At 39.6% G+C, this 22,375-nt stretch overlaps 1 protein-coding gene across 1 annotated transcript in view; it reads left to right on the forward strand.

The window, feature by feature from the left end:
• The first annotated feature begins 18,136 nt into the window (after positions 1-18,136).
• pth2ra (parathyroid hormone 2 receptor a) overlaps positions 18,137-22,375 on the forward strand; it is a 29,694-nt gene continuing 25,455 nt past the window's right edge. The window contains exons 1-4 of the mRNA XM_044051874.1: positions 18,137-18,251; positions 18,887-18,997; positions 20,111-20,232; positions 21,345-21,442. Coding sequence (XP_043907809.1) covers positions 18,146-18,251; positions 18,887-18,997; positions 20,111-20,232; positions 21,345-21,442 — 437 coding nt within the window. The 5' untranslated portion in view covers positions 18,137-18,145. The remainder of the gene's footprint in view (positions 18,252-18,886; positions 18,998-20,110; positions 20,233-21,344; positions 21,443-22,375) is intronic.

The following is a 22,375-nucleotide window of genomic DNA, read 5'->3' on the forward strand; positions in this document are numbered from 1 at the left end:
ATTTCTAAATTCGAGACTTTCAGTCTTGTATAAAGTACCTAGAAGGGTATACTTGAGTAAGAGTGAGTACTAGTACAAGTATCTTACCAGAAAATGACATTGGTAGAAATTGAAGTCACTTTTTTTTTTAATATTACCTAAGTGAAAGTCTTAAAGTATATCACATTTACTGTACTTAAGTATCAAAAGTAATTTTCTGATACAAAATGTAGTTAAGTTCTAGAAGTAAAAGTATTAAAAAGGTGAGGAGCAAGGATTGAGCCATGGTAGCTTAGTGGTAGGGGGAGTTGTCTGTCACCTGGAAGGCTGTGGGTTCAATTCCTGGCTCTGCTAGTCTATATGTGTCCTTGAGCAAGAAGCGTGTGAATGGGTGAATGGCTGTAGTGTAAAGCAGCTCATCAGGACTAGAAAAGCTCAATATAAATAGAGACCATTACCAACTCTTCTTCTTATGATTTTGATTGGTAGTAACGAGTGACAAAGATTGTTAGAGGAAATGCAAGTTAAGTAATAGCAAAAGTTGCGAGAAATAACAAAGTAAAGTAGAGCTACGTGAATGTTGTACTTAGGTACAGTAACAAAGTATTTGTACTTGTTACTTGTACTTACGATATGATACGATACGCTCGCTAAGGTATGCTGTGGTGCGGTAACGTAGGCTATGCTACAGTGAGGTACGCTACGGTGCGGTACACATTGTACAGTATCCACATTGCCTGAGGGCAGTGTGGGTGAAGAATTCCTGATTGAATGAATGATTTGAAAGGTTGTTTATGTGCAGTAAATGTATGTAGGGTATGGCAGTTAGTGTCATTGTGGGCCTGTAGAGAGAAACCTTAACATCTTATTTCATTTTTTTTTTATAATGGAGTTGGATATAAAAAGGACACTAAAGTTTATGTGCTATATTGAAGTGTCATTTCAGGCTCTTACCACTTGGGGTCAGCACTTTACTGATAAGTTATTCTCCGTCGACACATGAGTAAAGCTTTGCCAAATACAAACATTTGTACTTCAAGATCATATCTAATCCATAAGTGACAAAGTAGAAATAAAACCTACTTAAAGAAACACGGTACCGTTTTTTTTAAGTGCATAAAATGTTGGTGAAATTTTAATTGAAAATATTTTTTCACCTGAATCTATGAATTGTTGCGCTCCATTACCTCAGAAAGAGCCGTTTATATTTATATCAGGGTCAGCTCTTCAGAGGCCGCCATTTCGGACCACAATGCTTTTACATAATAGCCCACAGTGGACAAAATAAACATGCTTTTAGTTTTAATGCTAACTGAAGGCTACATAGTTGAGGGATTTTCAGCTACAACATGCGTCCGCCAATTTAATGTTGCTTAATGTCACATGCTGTATAGGACTACATTCTTCTTCTTCTTCTAGCATTTATTTACCCAAAGTTAGACAATTAAAAACGAATATAAACTATTACAAATAAATAAACAAGGTATGATAAGAACGAGTACATGTGATAGAATCTGCCTCAAAGCACTCAATGAAATCAGTTCCATTTCAGTGCAGGCATAAGGAAGAGAAAGCAACAGATAATCCTGGGAATGATTACACTTCGCAGTGCAATCAGATCACGGTCGACCAAGAATTGTATGTTCTTCATCAGAATGTCTAACTCTAAGGCAAAAAAAAGCAAATAAAAGCTTACCAGGTAAGTTACTGAAACAAAGCTAACTTTCTCTTTCTCTTTTTTTTTGCATTTTAATCCTTTAAATGCTGGTTTTTCAAACACAATCTCTAACATTAAAGAAACATGGAATGTAATAAGATTTTCTTTGCATTACGAGAATAAAGAGAATAAAGTTGGAACATTACGAGAATAAAGTCGTAATATTATGAAAAGAAAGTGTAAACTTCACGGGTCACATGTCAGGATTATTGTCTTCTAAGTAATTATTGCATTGGATGGTAACAGGATGTTAAATTGAAATCTTTTTTTATATATATTTTCTTAATTGAAAATAACACCATTTCTACAACAAATATCGATGTCATTATGACAATTCTACATAGTTTTTTTTCCTGTATAATTAAAGCAGTATAATTACCGAGTGTGAATTGAACAAAAACATGTTTGTTTTTACAGTTACAGATAAATAAAAGAAAAAAGTGTGCATGGGGGCGGTTATAAATCGCATTTCTAGTATGTCTAGTAAGTTCATATTTTCAAGCAATCAGGACAACCGGGGCTTGTTGAATTTGTTTGCCTATGTGAATCAGAAGAGAATAAATGTTTGTTATTTATCATGAAACATAAAGAGAATGTAATAAAGAGAAAAATACAAGAACAGACGATACAAAGAAGGTACAAACAAGAAAGTGTTTTAATAAAAAATTTAAACTAATTATATTACTTCCTCCCTCTCCTCCAGAGAATGTTCTCCTTAAAATGACTTAGTTATTACTTTCACAATTTTTTGTTGTTGATTTTCATAAAGGATGATAACTGCCAGGCATAGTGTTGTTTTTCAGGTCTTTTTGCTGCAAGGCAACAGCACTAATCACTTCACCGCCGGGAGAACTCTCCAATAACTTCTTGGGACTTATGAAACAGTCTCTCCTGTGTGAGTTACTCTGCTAGTCTGACCTAATGAATTTCACCTCTGCTGTGGCATAATCTTTCTCAGAGAAAGTCAAGAAGGACGGATGGACTTAAAACACTGGACTCTTCTTCTCTTCTGGTGAAAATCCAGCCGTGATTAAAGTGGATTCTCTGACTTGATCAGTATAGGAAGGATACAGGTATCTAGTAATAAGTAAAAATGACTCATCTTTGTGCTGCTCTGTGACTCTTTCACTTCTCCCTGCAGAGGCACTTGACGTTGCCACTGAGTGGAACTTTTTTTAATGCATATTTGTTGCACGTCACAGTTAAATATGAATCTGAGACTGGACTCATTTTGCCACGGACTGAGGAGAGAGCTGCTATAATTATAGTTCCATAGTAAAGTATTATTGAGTATATATGAGTGACAGATATGATGCTGCTAACATTTAAAAAGCAGCTAGACTTGGTTGTATTTGAAGATGCTTCACTTCCAATCTAATTTAAGAGGCGACTACAGTAAGAAGCAAAGAACCAAAATGTCAATCATTAAGAGCACTGGCTTCAATTAACCTTATTGGCACTGTAATTCACAGTTGTTGATGTATTTGATATCAATAATTAGGTCAAATTGTGAAAGTAAAAAAAGTGAAAGTAAAATATAAAAATGTATAATATTTTGTATAGCTTGCTTTCAAAAAGCACATTTCTTTTGTCCCTGGAGGTACAAGTGTGAGTATTTGACACTGGACAAAAAAATAATGATGCAAAGAAATCAGTGTTGCTGCTACTCATTGACATATCCCAGGCTGTCATAATTACACAAAAAAAATGTACTTTGAATGCAGTATACTGACAATAATTAATATTTTCTGTTGTTGTTTTTTTCATCTAACAACAGGGTGACAAAACCTGGCATTTAAAGGATTAAAAAAAACAAAAACAAGTATTTTCTTTTAATAATTAGGTCAGCTTAATCTGCTCAATGAAAGTAGAATATAATAATAAAAAAGCATATTTTTTTCTGCGTAGTGCTAATAACGTTTCTTCTTGTTACAATGTGATGAGGTTGTCTGCCATAATAACATGAAAATACCATAATGAAAAACATCTTGTTATGAGGTGAAACGTTATTATAAGAGAATGATAGTATCCTGGAGCAGACAGCGCTGTAGTTTCTGGTGGGTTCCCAGTACTGCACAATGGATCATTTACACAACTGTAACAACAAGTACAGTCTGACGGGAGAATCATTTGCATCGCAAATTTCATGCTGGGGAATAGAAGTGAGCTCGTAGCTGTTCCTTTATCTCGGGGCACTCAGCTTAGCAGCAGCACGACCACGCTCTGAGTATCTGTTAAGTTCAGAACAAATTTATTTGCATGCAAAAAAAAAACAACACACACCAATCATTTACTGAAGAGCCTGATTATACATTTGTTTTAATTAGTGCGATATAAACACTGCTCAGTTTTGACATTTAATATGACATTTAACAGTTTTTTTTTGGCATATTTCTGTATCTTCCTTTCTGAGACAGATATTGTTGAAGAATTTTAAGTGAGAGGGGTCAAAGTTGATAGGACGGGTTACACAGTTTTGAACATACGTCTAATTTACATCGACCTTTGGATCACCTTTTTTTTTTGCATTTAATGGACTTATAATTATTTTGAAAGGAATTATGCGTCCAAATCGCAGCACATTTTTTATGGGCCACGGTAACTCTGGACACAAATGGACACATGTTTGTGACAGAAACCTGGCTTTTAAAGGGTTACAATCTTAAAAAAACAACAACTTTAAGTACAACATTGTAGTAAAGGAAAAAGTTTGATTATGGTTTGTTGGTAAGAATCTTGAAGACTCGGGTCTGTCGTGTGCGTAAAAAAGAAGTAGATAATTACGAATGACTCACTGTTTCAGTGCATGTCTTTGTTTGCATGGGAAAACAAATCACCCATCAGTGTTGTGCTACAGCTGACAGAAGAGCGATGAAGCACACTTGATTGGCTCTGCTCTAAAGAGGATGACCTCAGAAAAATACAGTATATGAATAAAAGCATAAAATGTGATGTTTACTTTTTCCCCTCAGCCCTGCCATGTCACAGTGCCTCAACTTTTAAATTGCTTGAAACTTTTGAGTCTCCAGTGTTATCATAGAGTAGTGGCAGTTCTACCCACGTCTTTTTTTTTTTTTTGAAACATACTGATGATAACATGTAATTTCATAGTGAAAAGAGACACAGTTTTTGGTCTGAACCAATCAGCGTGGTCGTACAAAAAAAGGCATGCATCATTTTCCGTCTGTAATTTTCTGTCTTTTGTAGGATACATCGAGGCCTTTGTGGGGGGCTCACGAGAACTTGAACATATACTAGGTTGAACATTTCCGCTAATTGAGCGGTAAAAAAAATGAATAACGAGAGCAGAGAGAGAAGAGAGCATTCGGGCATTACATCAAGCATTAACTAATCACGGCCTACAGTGCATATTTACACAAAAAAACTAGGAAAGAACACCAAAAACCAGACACATTGTGCCATTAGTTTTTGGTGCCATTAGTAAGTCACCTGCCAAGTTTGAACCAATGCACAGTTATGCACATTTTAAAATCACTACACTGCAGTGGCAGCCCGTCCATAGAGGTCTCACATGAGGAAGATAGGGATCATCTAAAATAAATTGTGAAAACATTAAATAAATGAGCTACACACTATACAGTGTAATCTATATATATATGTGTAATCTGCATTCAAATGTAGCTTGTTTACAGCAAGCGCTGGTCAAGTGATGTATTTCCGGTTCTTTTTGGGCGCACAACTCTTTACCATGGACTCTCTCGCTATAGTGGTGCACACACACAGGAACGTCCTCGCAATGCAAAAGACAGGAAAACTCTGGGGCGCAAAATTCAGCTCACAGCTGAGCGGACTGGCCCAGATAACCGGATATAAACATCTTACTCCGCTAACTACTGGGACATGCTCTTGTGTGCAGCTGCAGATCTTTTTTTCTCTTTTCATTTCCCCAACATTTATCACCGGTCGCCACTGCTACAGTGGCTTCCTGTTTCTTTTAGAATCGATTTTTAAGATTCTTTAATTCGTTTTTTAAAGTCCCACTTATTTATCAGATTTGCTTTTAAGGTGTATATAAACTATGGAGAAGCCGAGAATGAAGAAGAATGAATGAAGCAGAGAATGTTCATATATCAAGAACCCACCTTTTTAAACCATGGCTTTTATTTGACGTTTATTATTTACTTGCACTCTCTTATTTAATTTTAGTGTCTGAGTTCTACCCTCTAGTGTCCTTTAACATTCTTGCCTCATTTATTTATTTATTCATTCATTGACTTGCTTACTTTAATTACTCATTCACTTATCCATTTCATTCCATTTTATCTGTTACTGCTTGTGTTTTTTATTTCTCTTTTACCCACTTTTATCTCCTGGTTAGATCACCCATTAGTATTTTAGTCTCCAGTGTTTTCCCTTTGCGGCTGTTTGGTAGTTCCATGACAGCGTTTCCTCACTTCCTCACTTCATTTGTCAGCTAAAACAGTTCTTGGATGGGTGGTTGCGTTCTTCAATTATGTTCTTATCCTGTGAAGCACTTGGAGTCGCATTGCCTTGCATGAAAAGTGCAATATAAATAAAGTCTGACTGATGATGCCATTGTCAGACAGACATTCCTTGCATTTATTCAGATGGATACCTTGCATAGTGAAACAAGCCAAGGCTTCTAACTTTTTTGTAGTAGCATCAGAGTCTCTAGAGACACTTCAGATATGGACATGTAGGTATATCCCGTGTTCTTGTTCTAGCAAGGCAAGGTATATAAGGGAATCTTTGTCAATATTACACAGTGTTGCATCACGGTCTTCATCTGTTGCATGAGATACAGACATTGTCCACCACCATGGAGGCTTGCTCCTCCTCTGGTACAAAAGCAGTGAATGTTGGAGCTGTTCCATGAAGCAGATCCATGAAGATGAGGATCTGTTGCCTTCCTAAGTTATTTTAAAATCGGCCTCTAAATTCTGCAGGCACTCAGCTGCTGATGTCAGAAGGTCAATTGAGCTTACACTGAACCAGATACATGAGATGAGCAGTTCTATTGTGGAGAAATGGTGGATTTAAACTGAATCAGTGGCTAGAAGTGGACATCATAAAGAGCAGCAGACAACATTAACATGTGCCCCGATATGAGAAGAGCAAGTTGCTCAGGATGACTCCTCCACTGTGGGTGTCATCCAGCTCCTTACATGGGATCAATAGACTGCACAGTCTGAGGTATACGAGACTCTGACAAGAAGGGACTCTGTATGTATGTCAAAACCAACTGATCTATCGATCACACCGCCACAGGGGAAAGTGCTCTGCAGAAAGTAAATGAAAGGGAAGCAAAACTCCGGACGTAACAAATGCGGCAAAGGTGTCTGCAGACAGGCAGGAAGGATGAGAGATGACAAAGAGTCGACACAGGCAACAGGAGCAGAGCCAAATACTGAGACACGCCACCCACACGGAGATCGAGTTTCACTGACACTCAATTGTTTTTCTACTTTAGATAAGATGCTGCTCACTCTTTAAGACTGAACCCTGCAGCAGAACAGACAGACAGACAGACAGATGATAGGTGTATGTATAGATGTTGTATGGATGTATAGATGATAGACAGACAGACAGACTTGTGTATAGATGATGTATAGACAGACAGACAGATGTATGTATAGATGATGTATGGACAGACAGACGTATGTACAGACAGACAGAACCCATTCCCTCTCATATCACGATTCAAAGCACAAACGCAATTTCAGTCAAAATAGAAATAATCCACGATTTTACATCATGGCACACAGGGTGTTGTTGCTTCCATCAGTAAATGGACATGTCACCAGTGTCTCCTGGGGATCGACAGCAACGTTGGCACATTTATTTGGACTGGAATTAGTCGGTGCTAATAATGTGACAGTGCCTTACATGACAATGCTTCACGAACCTGAACCATACCTGCAGTGTGTTTATTACATGGCTAGTAATATAGCTCTGTAAATAAAAATAGAATATATGTAAGTAGACAGTATAATATATATGTAATTTTTATTTATTTTAGTCACACAACCACGTTTAAAATGTCAGTCATCATCTACCGCTTTATCCTCCACCAGAGGGTCGCGGGGGTGCTGTGCCAATCTCAGCTACATCGGGCGATAGGCGGGGTACACCCTGGACAGTTCGCCAGTCCATCGCAGGCGTTTGAAATGTTGATATTGGAAAACATTCGAGTTTGTCATCTAGACTCTGATCTCACCACAGAGTAAAGTAAAATATGTACTGAATGACAAAGCTGTGTACACTTTATATCAATCATTTATTGCTCCATATCTGACACATACACTCGATGTTGATGGTTGAAGGACAGACAGCGAGGCTGGAACGAGAGGCAGAGAGACAGAGAGGGACGGGGAGTGTTGCAGTGCTTAGAACGCCAACTTGGAAGGGTGTGAGTCCTCAGCATCACTCCAAGTGTTTATTCCATATCTCCATGTGGTAACACACTCTCTCCTGAGCTGTATTGTTTTATCCTTTGTTTGCCTGCCAGCATTCATTTAGTCTTTTGTTTCTGCGATCACATCCATTCCCAGATCCATTCCCTGCCTGCAATGTCCAGCCATCCACCCTGATTACACCCCTCCATCTCTCCAGAGCCACTACTCCAGATTTATTTTTCTTTTTTTCTTTAATTTAAGTTAATTTGTTTTGTTCTGTTAGTAGTGTCTTATCTGTTATTCTACAATTTACCGAGCTAACAATTTTTGGTTCTCCTCTGGTTGATATGGAAAGTTTTCCTGACGTTCCCCTAAAGTTAGTTTTTGGTTGCACATTCGATTCCCAGAACATTACCTTGTCATAACCTTCATTCAACATTTATAGAACATTCTCTACTTTTCTACAACCTTCATACGACCTTTAGATAATGTTCTCTTAGGTTCCCAGAACAGTTCCCCTAATGTTACTTTACTACAACCTTTAGAGAACACGCTCTAAAGGTTCTCCTAACGCAACTTTATCACAACCTTTGCAGAACTTTCTTAACTTTTCTACAACCTTGACAAAACATTCTCCTTTGGTTCCCAGAACATTCCCCCAACACTCTGTCACAACCTTCATTTATTAACGTGACATCATTCATTATATATTACTAATGTTATTTTAAACTGTGCACATCTTAGATAGACTGTATAGTTATTTATAGAATAATAGTTTTATTTTCAATGAACCTAAATGCTACAGCATCACATTCAGGAGGTGGGTGTCTGATAATGGTAAATTGTTTCCACGTGAGGCCCCGCCCCCTCACATGTCAGTGCACACCAATGTATATATTAGGATAACATGACACAACTGTGCTGTTGCTGCTGCTGCTGCTGCTGTTACAGAGCTGCTGTTGACATTGAACGCGCAGGTTCGTGGAGTTAGAGTCGCTGTCTCCACAGGAGTCGGAAAAGTAAATATGAGAGTAACAGAAACGCGGTTAAGTTCGTAAAAAGTGATGCTGAGGGAACAGGTGACAGAATGAATGCTTTTGTTGGGTGAACGTGAAGCCCACGCTCTTCTTTCTGTCTGTGCGCGTGCCGCATAAGATCCACGCGAGGATCTTATCTGCACGGGGAATCCTCCATCCTTCACCCTTCACCCGCCCCGCTCCGCTCCGCTCCGTTCCACGCTGTTCCGCTCAGCTTGAAACCCAACCTGAGATAAAACAGCTGAGATGATGTGAAGCTCTGGATGTTTGTCTCGCGCACAGGAACTATGAACTGGCTTTCGCGGATGCTGCTCATAAACTTTTTCTTTTGCTTGACTGCGGTTAAAGCACAGGTGAGGAAGCTATTTTCTTTTCTTTTTTTTCTACTGAAGTCATACATGTGCAGGATGATCATATGTAATAATAATTAGGAGAATCCCATGAATATACAAACTGCTAACTTTATCTCAAAGCGCACAGACACACTTTCCGACCACTTTATTTCCCCCCCCTGAGGCTGTAACGCATCTGCTTCTTCGTGTTGTGCATTCAGAGATGGTCTTCTGCAGACCTCGGGTGTAACTATGGTGACTAAATCGAGGTTACTGTTACCCTTCTGTCATTACAAAACAGTTTCCTTATTCTGATGCTTGGGCTGAACCTCAGAGTTGTTGCCATGTGGTTTGTTGATGAGATATTTGCTTTAACAAGTAGTTAAATAAGTGTGAGTGTTAGTGGGTGCAGATTTTTCTTCTTCTCTGTATGTCTGTTTAACCTGTTGGAGTGTGACTAACATGGCTGTTGCAATGCAGCAGTGGCACTGCATTAAGTCTGTCAGTGATTAGTCACTGAGGCTCGCAGTCAAGGCGAGGTGTAATCTGGAATGTGACCGTTTGTGTGTCACTGTATGCTGGAATGAATCCGTAAATGCTTCTGCTCTATCAGCACCATGGAGAGCGCCTTCAACACACACACACACACACACACACACACACACCCTCACACATGTGTGCACAGCATTCAAAGTCAGGACCCTCATAGGCATAAAGCATTCCCTATATTCCCATAGGCATTAGCCTCACCTTAACCATCACAACTAGATGCCTAACCGTAACCTAAACCAAATTCTAACCCTAAAACCAGGTCTTACCCCTGAAGAATGTCCTAATTTACTCAAAATGTATGGTTTATATGTTTTTTGATCCTCACAAAGCCACAAATATAAGCGCAAACACACACAAAACAAGAAGAAGGTCAGAAGAATGAAGGGAGGGGAATAATGTAAAGAGAAATAGCTGAACATGACTTGTGCTGCTCTGACTTTGTGACTCAACTGAATCAACGGCACATACTGAATAGCTTTGGACTCAGAAGAAGAGACACACTTAAACACTCATCATCTGCTACCTCTACTTCTGTCTTATTCTAAAGTATATGTGGTATTTTTTGCAAGATATGTTCACCTAAAATCATATTGCCATTGTTTGCAACATGATTTGTTCGCTTGGGCATGTTGTGACTCTGACTGTGTTGCATTTTATTATGCAGCTGTGTTTAATATTCAGACAGCGGTGCACATCAGTGGGTGTGCCTCAACAATCAAATAGAGAGCGAGGTAGTAGCCCACCCGCTGATATGCTCACAATATAGTAGATACAGTGTAGCTATAGGGAGCTCTCCTCGTTATCTTAATTCTTGCCACTTGTCCCTGCAATTTAATGGATGTAGCCCGTTCACAGTGGATGTACACCGTTCTATTATATCTCTTTGAATTGTCGAACAAAGGCGGGATGTGGTGCTCGTGCAGTCACTCAAGTTCGAGCCAACAACGCCTGGTTGGCTGAGTTTGGCCAGTCATGTTTGAGCCAACATTGTGACAAATCGTGCTCCTGTATTAAGCAGAATGTCCACTAATGTAACAGAGTATGTTGTTCTACACCAGAAATATCAGGCTTTAATGAATGGATTTTTTCAAGCCCAGTGATCAGGCAGCTTTTAATCCTCGCGAATCGACTGTGAGAAACTCCTGTGCCAAGTCTTTATCATGATACCATTAGCAGTCACTCCAACTTTTTGCCACAGGCCCTTAGTGCTTACACCGCTTTTGTTGCGCTAATGTTCTGCAAACCCCATTGTCTGTCTGCGTGATAGCTTTGAAAAGATGTGTTTTATGTGCTTTCACCTGTAGGTATCTCCATGTTTGCCTCTGAATAGACCTAAGTGAGGGCGAAGAGATGCGTTTTGAAACCTTTGATCATTTTGGGGGGAAAAACTGAGCATTTTTGTTCAAAATGTGTATCTTTAGGGATGTGTGACCCACTCTTAACTTACTTAAAGGTGACATAGAATGCTTGTATTGCACATATACGTTAGTTATGGAGGTCTACTTACATATTAATTTGTTGATTAAAAACCTCCTAATCGCTGCAAACGAGCTGATCAAAATATCTCCTCACTGACGCTCTCGTCAGCCGCGCTGTTTCAGACCAAAACCACACCCCCAGAATGTGGACTGTTTTTGTGATTGGCCAGCCAACGAGAGCTTTCCCACTGTCCTGTGATTGGCCAGGTACCTGGAAGTGACGTAATTGGTAGGCCAGCTCTCAGATACACAGCTCCCCCTCTGGCACGGTGGATGCTCTGCATCTCAGCAGCTACAACGAGAGTAGTTCTTCTTCTGTGGTTGAATGTACGCAGCCGGATGTGCCCGGACTAGTGCCCGCACCAGGAGATGCTACGGTGGTGAGAGGAGTGGTGAGGTGATGACATCATCAACCTACGGAAGTGCCGATCCGCTTCGCAGAGCCCAGGAAAACAATAAAACCCTATTTTCTCAGCAGTGGCTGAACTGTTTGTTCTGAAACTTTAGGGTTTCATAAACGAGGTAATGACACAGATACACACACAAACGCAGCGTTAATTGGAGCTTCCGGTCTATGTCTACGCCTTTAAAGCAAAGTTAGATTTTTGCCTGAACAGCAAATATTTGTGTGAACTCACACACACTAGCTCGACGTTAACCTCCTTTAAATGAAACATGAAGTGACCTTCACGTAATTAAGACTTTACTAGATATTCACTTTCCCTCCTCCTCTTTCCTCATATCTCCTCATGCAAGCCTGTCTCCATATTAAATTAAATTATATTATCATATTGCTGCTTTGATGTTCACCAGTGACATCTTTTCACAGTTAATTGGGTGCTACATCTTCTCACGCTGCAGTGCTGAGCCATCAGGACATTGTTGTGAATGATATGGTGTAATACAATATGGTACCTGTACGTACGATACCTTGAATTTGGTACTAGTACCGAACAGTACCTTTTTTGTGGTGTTTATTGTTTTTGCAGTGGATAAAGTTGTAAAAAAAATAAGCCTAAACTCCATTGATATGTACATATGTACACATTTCAAACACCAGATATAAAATACGGTGTCTCCTGTCCTTATAAATTCCAGCCTGTCATATTTGTCTTCATCCCATAGTAGAGCAGCCTCTGCCCTGTGACAACCAGTAGCTATGTTTACATAAAAATATGTCATGTAAACATGCCAATCTGAAAACACTCTGATCCGATACAGCCCACTCGGAAACACATTTCATTCTAAACGAGAGGGATGACGTATGCTGGTCGTCATTCGGTCGTGACCTCCTGGTTTGGTGATATCATGTGTCTGTAGTCCTCAATCTGTTGCTGCTGTATTTTCATTCCAAAAAAAAAAGAAGGATAACGAACAGACGTTAAAGTCACAGACGGGGAAGAGGAGGACGATGAGACTGATAGCGGACACATGCACCGTTTGTTTACTACAGAAGCAGAAGTGAACAGGACAGCATAACATTAAAATGTTTATCTTATTTCAAAGAATTACTACTTCAACAATGACTTATCCGACTATAATGACTGTCAGGGAAAGGTGTTAGTTCCACAAACTTCTGCCAAGGAGGTGATGTTTTTGCTAACGCAAGAGGTTTTTCAGGGACGTAGGTCATAGCCCAAGGAAGAAATGATAGTGTGGTGATCTGGATCTGGAAATTGAGTGATCATAGAAGAATTCTGCCCTTAACTCATAATTATCAAAGCCGTGGAGTAGTTTTGTATCGTCTTCATGCTACGCTTGTATTCACGCCTTTTCTATTTTCTGTGAAGTGCGCTGACTTGCCTTTTCTGTCGAAATGTGCTGTGCAAATACATTTTCCTTTGCCTTGCATTAATTTACTCAAAGCACTCTCGAGACACTTCACTTCCACTGTGCCCGCTGCACAACCACTCACAAGCCTCTGCATCGGAAAGGCAATCAATATGTTTGATTACTTGGCAAAGTGGTGTCTTTGAAATCTCATTTAACTTGATTTGACACTATAAAGAAATACAATTTAGGTCTAATGATTGTTGCAGCGGCTTCAGTGGGAAAAACAAAATTGTCAAAAAAAGAGTTGGTACCATGTGGAGCAAAGTGCTCAGAGGCAGGCAAACTGTAACAATACATTAAGACATTGCAGACTGATTTGGCTGAAGATTCAACCTGAACTGGCAGACGTGTTTCTAAGTGGAGCAGACGCAGAAACAGAGCTGTGTCTGAGAGCCCACAGTGTTTTGTAGAAGGTGTAATTTGGCTGCTGTCCGGGACTGAGCTGGGAGACCAGGCTGAACGTGACATACGGCTAACTGGATCAGGAAGGTGAACCTGGAGCAAATAGAAATGGAAATGACTACAAGGCAGGGAAACATCAAAAAGTGAGAGTGGTGCTGATGTGCTACAATCAGGTGAGTGGAGGCCAGACATGATACGATAGGGAGAGGAAGCAATGCTGGTGTACAAATGGAAAGTCCACCAACCAAGACACCAGGTATTAACAGTGGGTAACAAATGTCAAAACTCTGAGGAAGCACTCAGAGAGGGCGGAAGCTCCGCCAGAGGCAGATCGATGACGTACATCGTCAGAATCTTTTTTTTACATTTTGAGCTACGCTGCGCACAAACAGACAGACAGACAAAATCCAAGGAAACAGGTTTGAAAGAATAATTAGAAAACCAAGGATTTTATGAAAGCCATAGATATTGAAAGCCAAGTCTTTAACTTCATCCTCAAAGGCAAACTTGTCACTGTAAAGACCAAGCTTCACAACATTTCTCAGCGGGGGGGGGACTCAAGAACGACTTCAAAGCTCCACAACATCTACTGCCACCTGTAGACTTTGAGTCATTACCAAAACACTTAGTGGATATCTCTCTCTCACCTGACGACACAGCTCTACTGAGGAACACACTGAGCTGATACTGTAGGTCTAATTAGCAGTAGATGCATATAAAGATGTAATGGTGAGTGTATGCATGCATGGATCTATGTATGTATAGATATATAGATAGAAGTACTGTATGTTTAGATAGATAGATGTACAGTACGTATAGATATATGTAGTGTATGTATAGACAGGCAGATAGATGACAAAGTAATCAAGGATGAAATGTGTTTTCCTGAAAGCCTTGGCTCACAGTGAATCACTCACAGAGCACACTGTTCTTTTTCCTTATTTATTTTTTATTTTTTTCTAAGAATAAGGCAAAAACTGCCAGAGACACTGTGCAAATGTCACCGTCATTCAATCGTCTTTTAAAACTGTCTGTTGACTGGCTTGACAGATGGTGTTGTTGTGGAAACAGATGGTCTTCCACGTTATTCCTTCCAACGCATTTCCATGGTCGTTTACACTTAGTGACTCTAAGTGACTCATGGTGACAGTAATGTGTCCCATGTGACGTCGGTTTGTGGATAAACAAAGTTAGATCAGACATTTATTGTGCTGTGGAACAACAGATTTGGAGGTTTGTACCTTGATGAAAGAGCTCATGTGGCCTTAATGGCTGATGGTTCAACTAAACTAAAAGGTCTGTGCTGTATCCAAAACATTTGGTTTCTGGCATTGTTGGTGCTTTTTTGGTACCAGTCATTGTGGATCAGCATGGGCTGGAAAGTTAGGCGTCCCAGTGGACGGTCATACTAGTGTGGAGTGTGGATTTGGGGAAAATATCTAATTGTGATTTTTCCTTCTAGACATTGCAGTTGTGACCTCATTTGCAATATAATTTAATATCAATTCCAGATACAGATGAGTTCAATTTCTGCACAGACAGTGTTTTTCAAAAATGAAACATAGCAAGTTATTGATGATTCGCTGTTCTTTCATGATGTGGTAGATGCAGACGTGCAGAGGAATCGCACGTCCCGTCTGGTATTGTCCTGTAATAAGATTGCAGCCTGCCAATATTTGGTAGCTCTGACAAGATAGAAGCTCTCCTATCTTTCAAAAACAGTTTGTAATCACAATACGTTTCGAGAGGTGGCTGAAATGAAATGCTTCTCTATTGTCAAACTAAGACATGTTCAATCAGAAAGTTGTTGTCTTATGTGTGGACGAGACCTAATTAAACTGACATAGTTTGCTGTTATGTTACGTAAACCCTGCACCTCTCTGCTATATTGAAAGATATTTTTTTGTTGGGTTTGTTGTTGTTATTGTTGTGGTCCCTGTCTGTGGACCTTTTATCCTGGCAGAGGGAACATCTTGCTGCTTCTTCCAAGTGCTGCCATCTGAATGTTTTGGACAATTTGACAATGAGTGTTTTGGTTGTTCACCTGCTGATCTGCATAATGGGTTTTCGGATACTTTGTGCATTTCTTTGTGATTGCTCTTTTTCTTTATGTGTGAAAAAAATAATAAAACAAAATAAAAAATATAAAGATATATATATTTTTTAAAAAGAAGTAAGAACATTTTTGCCAAAATACTATATTCAATAGTGCTTCCTGTTATGTATGGATGACAAGAATGCAACATTTCTGTAGAGAAAACTTTTCTTTTGACAAATTTCGACCTAAATTACACACACAAACACACACATATGGTCAGAAAGGACGATGAGGCAGGAGGGAGCCTAGTGTAGCCTAGAGCAAAACACACCACCACATTTTTTGAAGTGCTGCTGACAACTTGGCCTCGACTACCAACACTGCTGTCATTAAATAAAGGCCCAAAAGAGACGCCCTTCACAGGCTGAGAGGAACTTCCAGCTCTAGCCTTGACCGCCTTCTTCAGAGGCGTCACTGAGAATCATTGACTGCATCACATCCTGCCACAAGAGCACTGCCGATGAAAGAAAACAACTCCAGAAGATTGTAAAAACAGCTGGAAAATATTTGGTACATCGCTACCATCCCTGCCAGACACCAATCACAGACGGTACATGCACAGAGCCTCCAGCATCATCAAAGACTCCACTCACCCTTCACTTCAGGGGACAGACACACAAGCTTCCCTGCCAGAAGTGAAAATAACACACTTATGGAAGCACTTCATAAGGTACATTTGACTTACTTTTTAAATAATTATGAGTACTTTAACAAATGAAATGCCAACAGCATATCGTAGCAGTTGACAGTCCACACATGGATTCCACATGGATTTCAATAGTTACAGGCCACGCCCAGGAAAAAAGTAGTATTCTAATTAAAATAAACAAAATGGACGACAGAAATCTGTGCCTGTTTCTGTCCCAAATGGTTATTATGTGTGTGGAGCTGTGGCACAAACGTTCTCCTGATTGAGAGGAAGCGGCAGAAACGGAGGAGACTGCCGAGTTGGCGAGAGTGGCGCGTGTGGTGTAAACTATTATCTTCCACTGTGTCAATCGCTTATCTCCAGATCTACATCACTGTTGTTGTTGTTGTTCAAGTCTATGAGTAACGCGTTGATCTGTTCATCAAAGGATTGTCACCTGGTGGTTCTTTTTGTCCTTGTGAGCGCGACCAGAACAGGGGCGTCCCTGTCTATCTTCATGAAGCTCTTGAAGACCCAACTCTTCCAAGAGCATCTTCTGTCCTAGCACCTATCTTACCCCCTATCGTATCTCCTTCTGCACTCTCACCATGGATTTCTTTCCAAGACTTCTTCTATGTAGCTTATTCCTATTTTGTATTTTGTATTTTGGATAAATGCTTAATGCTTAAATGTAAATCTAACTGTAACTGTAAAATGCAATCAGAATCTTTTACCAACGACCAGGCTACTTTAAGCCGAGAGGAAGGTATTGGTTTTTGCTGAGGCGTGCAGCTGGTAGATTCTGGCATCAAAAAGCAAGGATCCAAACAAACAGTCTGGTAGACCAATTACTTCTGTGTCCTGTGAGGTAAACAAAATCCCTTCTTTCATCACAGCAGCCTGACATGGGGAAGAGAAGGGAAGTTAACAAAGTAAATGTTGTAAAAAAGCGATTAAAGCAGTGACCATATTGGTACACAATTTGTCAAAGTCACAGTCACAGCCATGTTTTTACTGAGCTTGCATCAGGGAGCAGAACGCCCTGTTTGCAATACACTGACTGAAAGTCAATGATGCGTCAAGAGGATTTTGAAGTGGTTAGGTTTTTTTTGGTTAGAAATAGTGTTGCATTAATACCACTAAAGCACAATTACTGTGCCACAATCAACCATGTTCATGCCTTCATATTGACTACTTCCAAAACGGGCTCCATGAACATGAGAGTGAGTTCAATTGTGGCTTTATGGATGCATGGAATGAAAAACAAGCAAAGGGAATCACCACACAGCACAAACACTGACTCATTAGTAAGTAAGTAAGTAAGTAATTCATTGGGGAGTAAACAGGATGAATCACTTGCAGGCCCACGAGACTGTTACACCACACAAATGTAAAATGTAGCATAACAATTAGTTTTTCAAACATAAATAATATATTATATATGTCTGCTTTATGGTCAAATATAAATTACAGGATATTCAGTGCCATGTTCAACAGTGTTTATGGATCAAAATAAAAGGGAAAAAAAGCTAAGCTACTTTGTTTCTCACTGATTTTTCTCATCGTTTGTTAGCACGACTTTCCTTTATTTTATCAAATGTTGGCCTGGGCCTCAGAAGTTGGCATATGGTAAGATGGTAAGATTTAATCCGAGAGCCAAGTTCAAGCGGGGGGGTCAAAGCCGTGATTGTGTTTGTCTGTCTGCTCCACAGATGGGATTTGATGGTCCACTGTCTGCACAGGAGCAGATGTACATCCTTTACCAAATCAAACTGCAATGTCACCAGAACCTCTCCAACATCGACGCAGGGACGACAGGTACAAAACACACAAAGAGTCGTTTTAGACGTTGATCCAAAATGCAACACATTTAGAGGATTTTCAATTTTCACCATGTTCTAGGGCTGCCAACTTCCTGATAAGAAAGTAACTACTACTTTCACAGTTTAGTAAAGGATGCAGTTTCACAGCTTTACAATAGTATTTCTCTATGCAACTTTGTCAACCAAATATGAGTTTAAAAACAGATATAATTGTATTATACATTATCCTGTCGCCCTTTTACCACGTCTCCGTTGCTGCGATATACAGTGAATCAGACAACCAATTAAAAGTGCCCGTTTTCTATTGTATAGTATAATGAACAGAGAGATGGAGAGGGCCTGACAGCAAGAGGATGATTTTACTTTCTTCTCATACAAATCACACAATCTCCATTAGTGAACTAATCATTCGGTCATGGTTTTGCATTGACTTGATGATCAGCTCATCTCAACTAGTCCAGACTGGTGCAGACTCTGCCCAACTGTGAATCGTGGGTAAAATCAGGTAAAAAGTCATATAGTGTGTCTGTGTACCATAAAAAAACAACAACACACAAACAGGTTTCACGCAGGTTAAAGATATAGATAAAGAAATGAGTTTGTGTTGACTTCCTTTCCTTGTCACTGCAGATGATGTGTGTCCTCCAGACTGGGACGGTCTTATCTGTTGGCCCCAAGGCTCCCCTGCACTGGTTACCAAGGTCCCCTGTCCGTCTTACATCTACGACTTCAATCACAAAGGTGAACAGTTTTGCTTTGTTTTATAGATTCACCATGCCCCCAGACTACTGACTACAAGAATGCTGCTTGGCCTTTCATTACATTTATGAATTGATAAATCGACAAAAACATCAACAAACAATCTTGACCTCGTACAAAAAAAAGAAATTGCTTTTGTGACAACTCCAGAGGTGCATTTTAAATCTCCAGGCATCAAAGAAAACACACTACGATGAATAAAAAAAATAAACAAATACAAAAATGAGAAATAAGTAATATGTGCCACCATATTGGCAAGTTGAGTGTACCTACAAAGTACAGAAACTAATGTTTCATTAAATTTCAACGACATGTTTTGCAGCCTCTGTGTTTTTCTCTCAGTAAATCACATTATTTAAAAGAAAGTTAAAGGAATACTTCACTGTGAAGTATTTTACAGTGATTTACTTTACCAGTGAAGTATTCCTTTAATTAAAACACAATCATTTGAGCGAATAATAAATATTTTACACAACAGACTCCAGTGAAACAAGTAACGTAAAAAGAAAGGGTTAAAGTTCACGTCCTGTACAATCTGAGATTTTCCCAGAACACCAACAAAATTAAATATGGGGGGAAAAGGAAACTAGAGAAATATCACTTTATATAACAGACTTCCAATAATTTACATTATAACGACACATGATTTAGTAACCAGCACTTCTTAATTGAATGACCAGCGCTGAATACTACAGTGCATCTCACACTCAGTAGGTTTAAAGCACTTTTTAAGGTGATTGTTTGTATGTTTGTGTGAATCACGTCATGGATGTGACACATGCTGACTTAAGTGAAGTCAGATCAGGGCCCATACTGTTTTGTTGACACTCTGCAGATAGTTTTTGTTCATTTTTTTTATTTTAGCAGCTTACACCTGTGCTCTTCCCACTGCCTAAATGCCTGCTGTGGGAAAAAAGGGCCGTAATAATGATGAGAAGTTGGTTATTTTCCACAACACATAGGTGCTACAGAGTAAACAGGTGACGAGGTGAAAGAGAAGTCAGTCAAACCAGTGTATATACATGTGTGTATATACCCACATGGTCACTTTGGGCTCACGCTCATACATGTTTGTATCTGTGTATGTGTTTGCAGGTTATGCTTACAGGAAATGTGATGTCAATGGTTCCTGGGTGTTTATCGACCGCTGGAACAAAACATGGTCCAATTACTCAGAGTGCCTGCGCTTCCTTCAGCCCAACGATGAAGAAGAGAGAGTAAGAATGACGCAGACATACATAATATAATAACAAGAGCCCATGTGGGCTTTTGGGTTGTTAGGCTGTTTTACTTGGTTATTTTCTTGCACAGATACGCTGCTCTGTTTTGTGAAATACCCGTGGTAACAAAATAAACCTCCTCTCAGCCTCTTATTTGTGAAATTCCCCTTAAATGTGCCTTTGGTTGCACCTCCGCCATTTCTCTTTTGTGGTTGCTTGACACTAACACACAGAGTCTCCGAGTTCGAACTGTGGACAGCTAAGTTCAATCAAAGAATTGCACAATTGTCAATATTTGCAAATTTAATTGTCAGGTGTAAATTTTGCATCCTCTCAAGAGATACAAGTCGCTTCTTATCTATAAGGCCACTGTGTGCACTGGCTATAGTAGCTAACATTTTTCCCCAGAATTGGAAGGTTTTAGTTTTTATTTTCCTGCTGACAACAGATGTTTGTTGGAGATAGAGATAGATAAATACTGTCTGTCTGACTTTGAGCAACATAACCCAAAAAGTTATGCAAAACAGATTTGCATGAAATTTTCTTCAGACATAGGCATAAATGATTAAATGTCGGCTGCGATCCATCCAGATAAGGATTCATATTCAGGATTTAAAATGCAACCAATACAACAACTACAGTATATGTACAATCTATACAGCCACAGCTCTGCTCTTAGTGAAAATGAAAAGGCTCTATGGTGGATAAAGCTGTGGCCACCTTTTGTTCATGTTATCAGATGGAATTTCTGGTTGCTTTCAGTCCGACTTATGCTTGAAAAGGATGACGTTATCATAGATTGTGAGACTAACACAGGCTTTGTTACAGCTGATAATACCTCTTCCAGTTCTTCATCTTTCAGAGATTCAGTCTTTAAAGCTGCCCACATACTCTACAGTAATAAATCTGACACCATTTAATTACCGTCGCACCTCGAGATTAGTTAGTGATTCACTCTTGTGCGGACAGCAGCATTAGCATCTTTCAACTTTAATAATCAGCACATGTCCTAATGCTGTTCAGTGGTGACGGCTCTTTTGATTTTATTGCAGCAACCAATTAAGCGTGAGATTTCTTAATCTTAAATGTTTCCTCCTCTGTGTTCACAGCAAGAGTTCTTTGAGCGGCTGTATGTCATGTACACTGTCGGGTACGCGGTGTCCTTCAGCTCGTTGCTCGTGGCAATCCTCATCATTGGGTACTTCAGGTAAGAGTGCACATGGTCATCTCCTCTCATTGCAGTTTCATGTTCCATTACCCATACTTTTTGTAAATCTCTGTCAACTTGAAACAGTATTTACTGTATGTATTGTTTAGGGTTGTTTAGGGATTAATAGGTTACAATGTTGCACTTAACCTTAGTTCCATTTGTTTTCACACTGCAGTCTTGACTCGACACCCCCCTTTAACGATACGCGTGTATTAACTGTTTAGTGATCAGTCAGAATTTTCCCGTAGTCCCGTAATCGAAAATGGATTACCACCAGTGAGTGTGGGCAGCAGCATTTATTGCCGTTCTCTGGATGTTGAGAAACCTGAAGATTATTCAGCCTTCCCTGTACCGCCGGTCGGAGGTGGTAATAGTTTGTATTCATGGTTCAGGACATGGTTAGGGCCAGAGGCAATGTTCTCAGCCAGTCAGCATGTTTTTGTGGATGATGAACTTTTTCAGTTGGTCGACTATCTTTGAACATTTTTTCATTTCATGAAGCAATTTCGATTTCACAGCAGTGGGCAGATTTTTGCACCATGTGGTATTACAGTACTGCGGAACACTCACACACAATTACCACAGAGGTATAAGAGGAGGAGAATTGTGTACACACTGCAAGCGAGCTGAGACCACCCTCTCTAGGTGATAGAACTGACTGTCATAGAACTGATCCCCGGTTTTGGAACGACAAGCTTGGTATGAAAGCACCCTCAAATTACCCGAGGGGTATCCAAACATGGGGCTGGTCGATATGGTCAACGACATTATCACAATAAAAAGTTTCAAATCAGTTAATGTAAATGATTATCCTGATAAAATGTCAAACAATGAAAAAAAACACGTTTGAAAGCACCATGGATGCGTTCATTTGGGTCCGTTTGAGAAATATTTCACAAAAGGCACGGATGCAAAATGTTCAACAACAAT

The sequence above is a fragment of the Solea senegalensis genome, linkage group LG2 (genome assembly GCF_019176455.1).
Source record: "Solea senegalensis isolate Sse05_10M linkage group LG2, IFAPA_SoseM_1, whole genome shotgun sequence".
Classification (NCBI taxonomy): domain Eukaryota; kingdom Metazoa; phylum Chordata; class Actinopteri; order Pleuronectiformes; family Soleidae; genus Solea; species Solea senegalensis.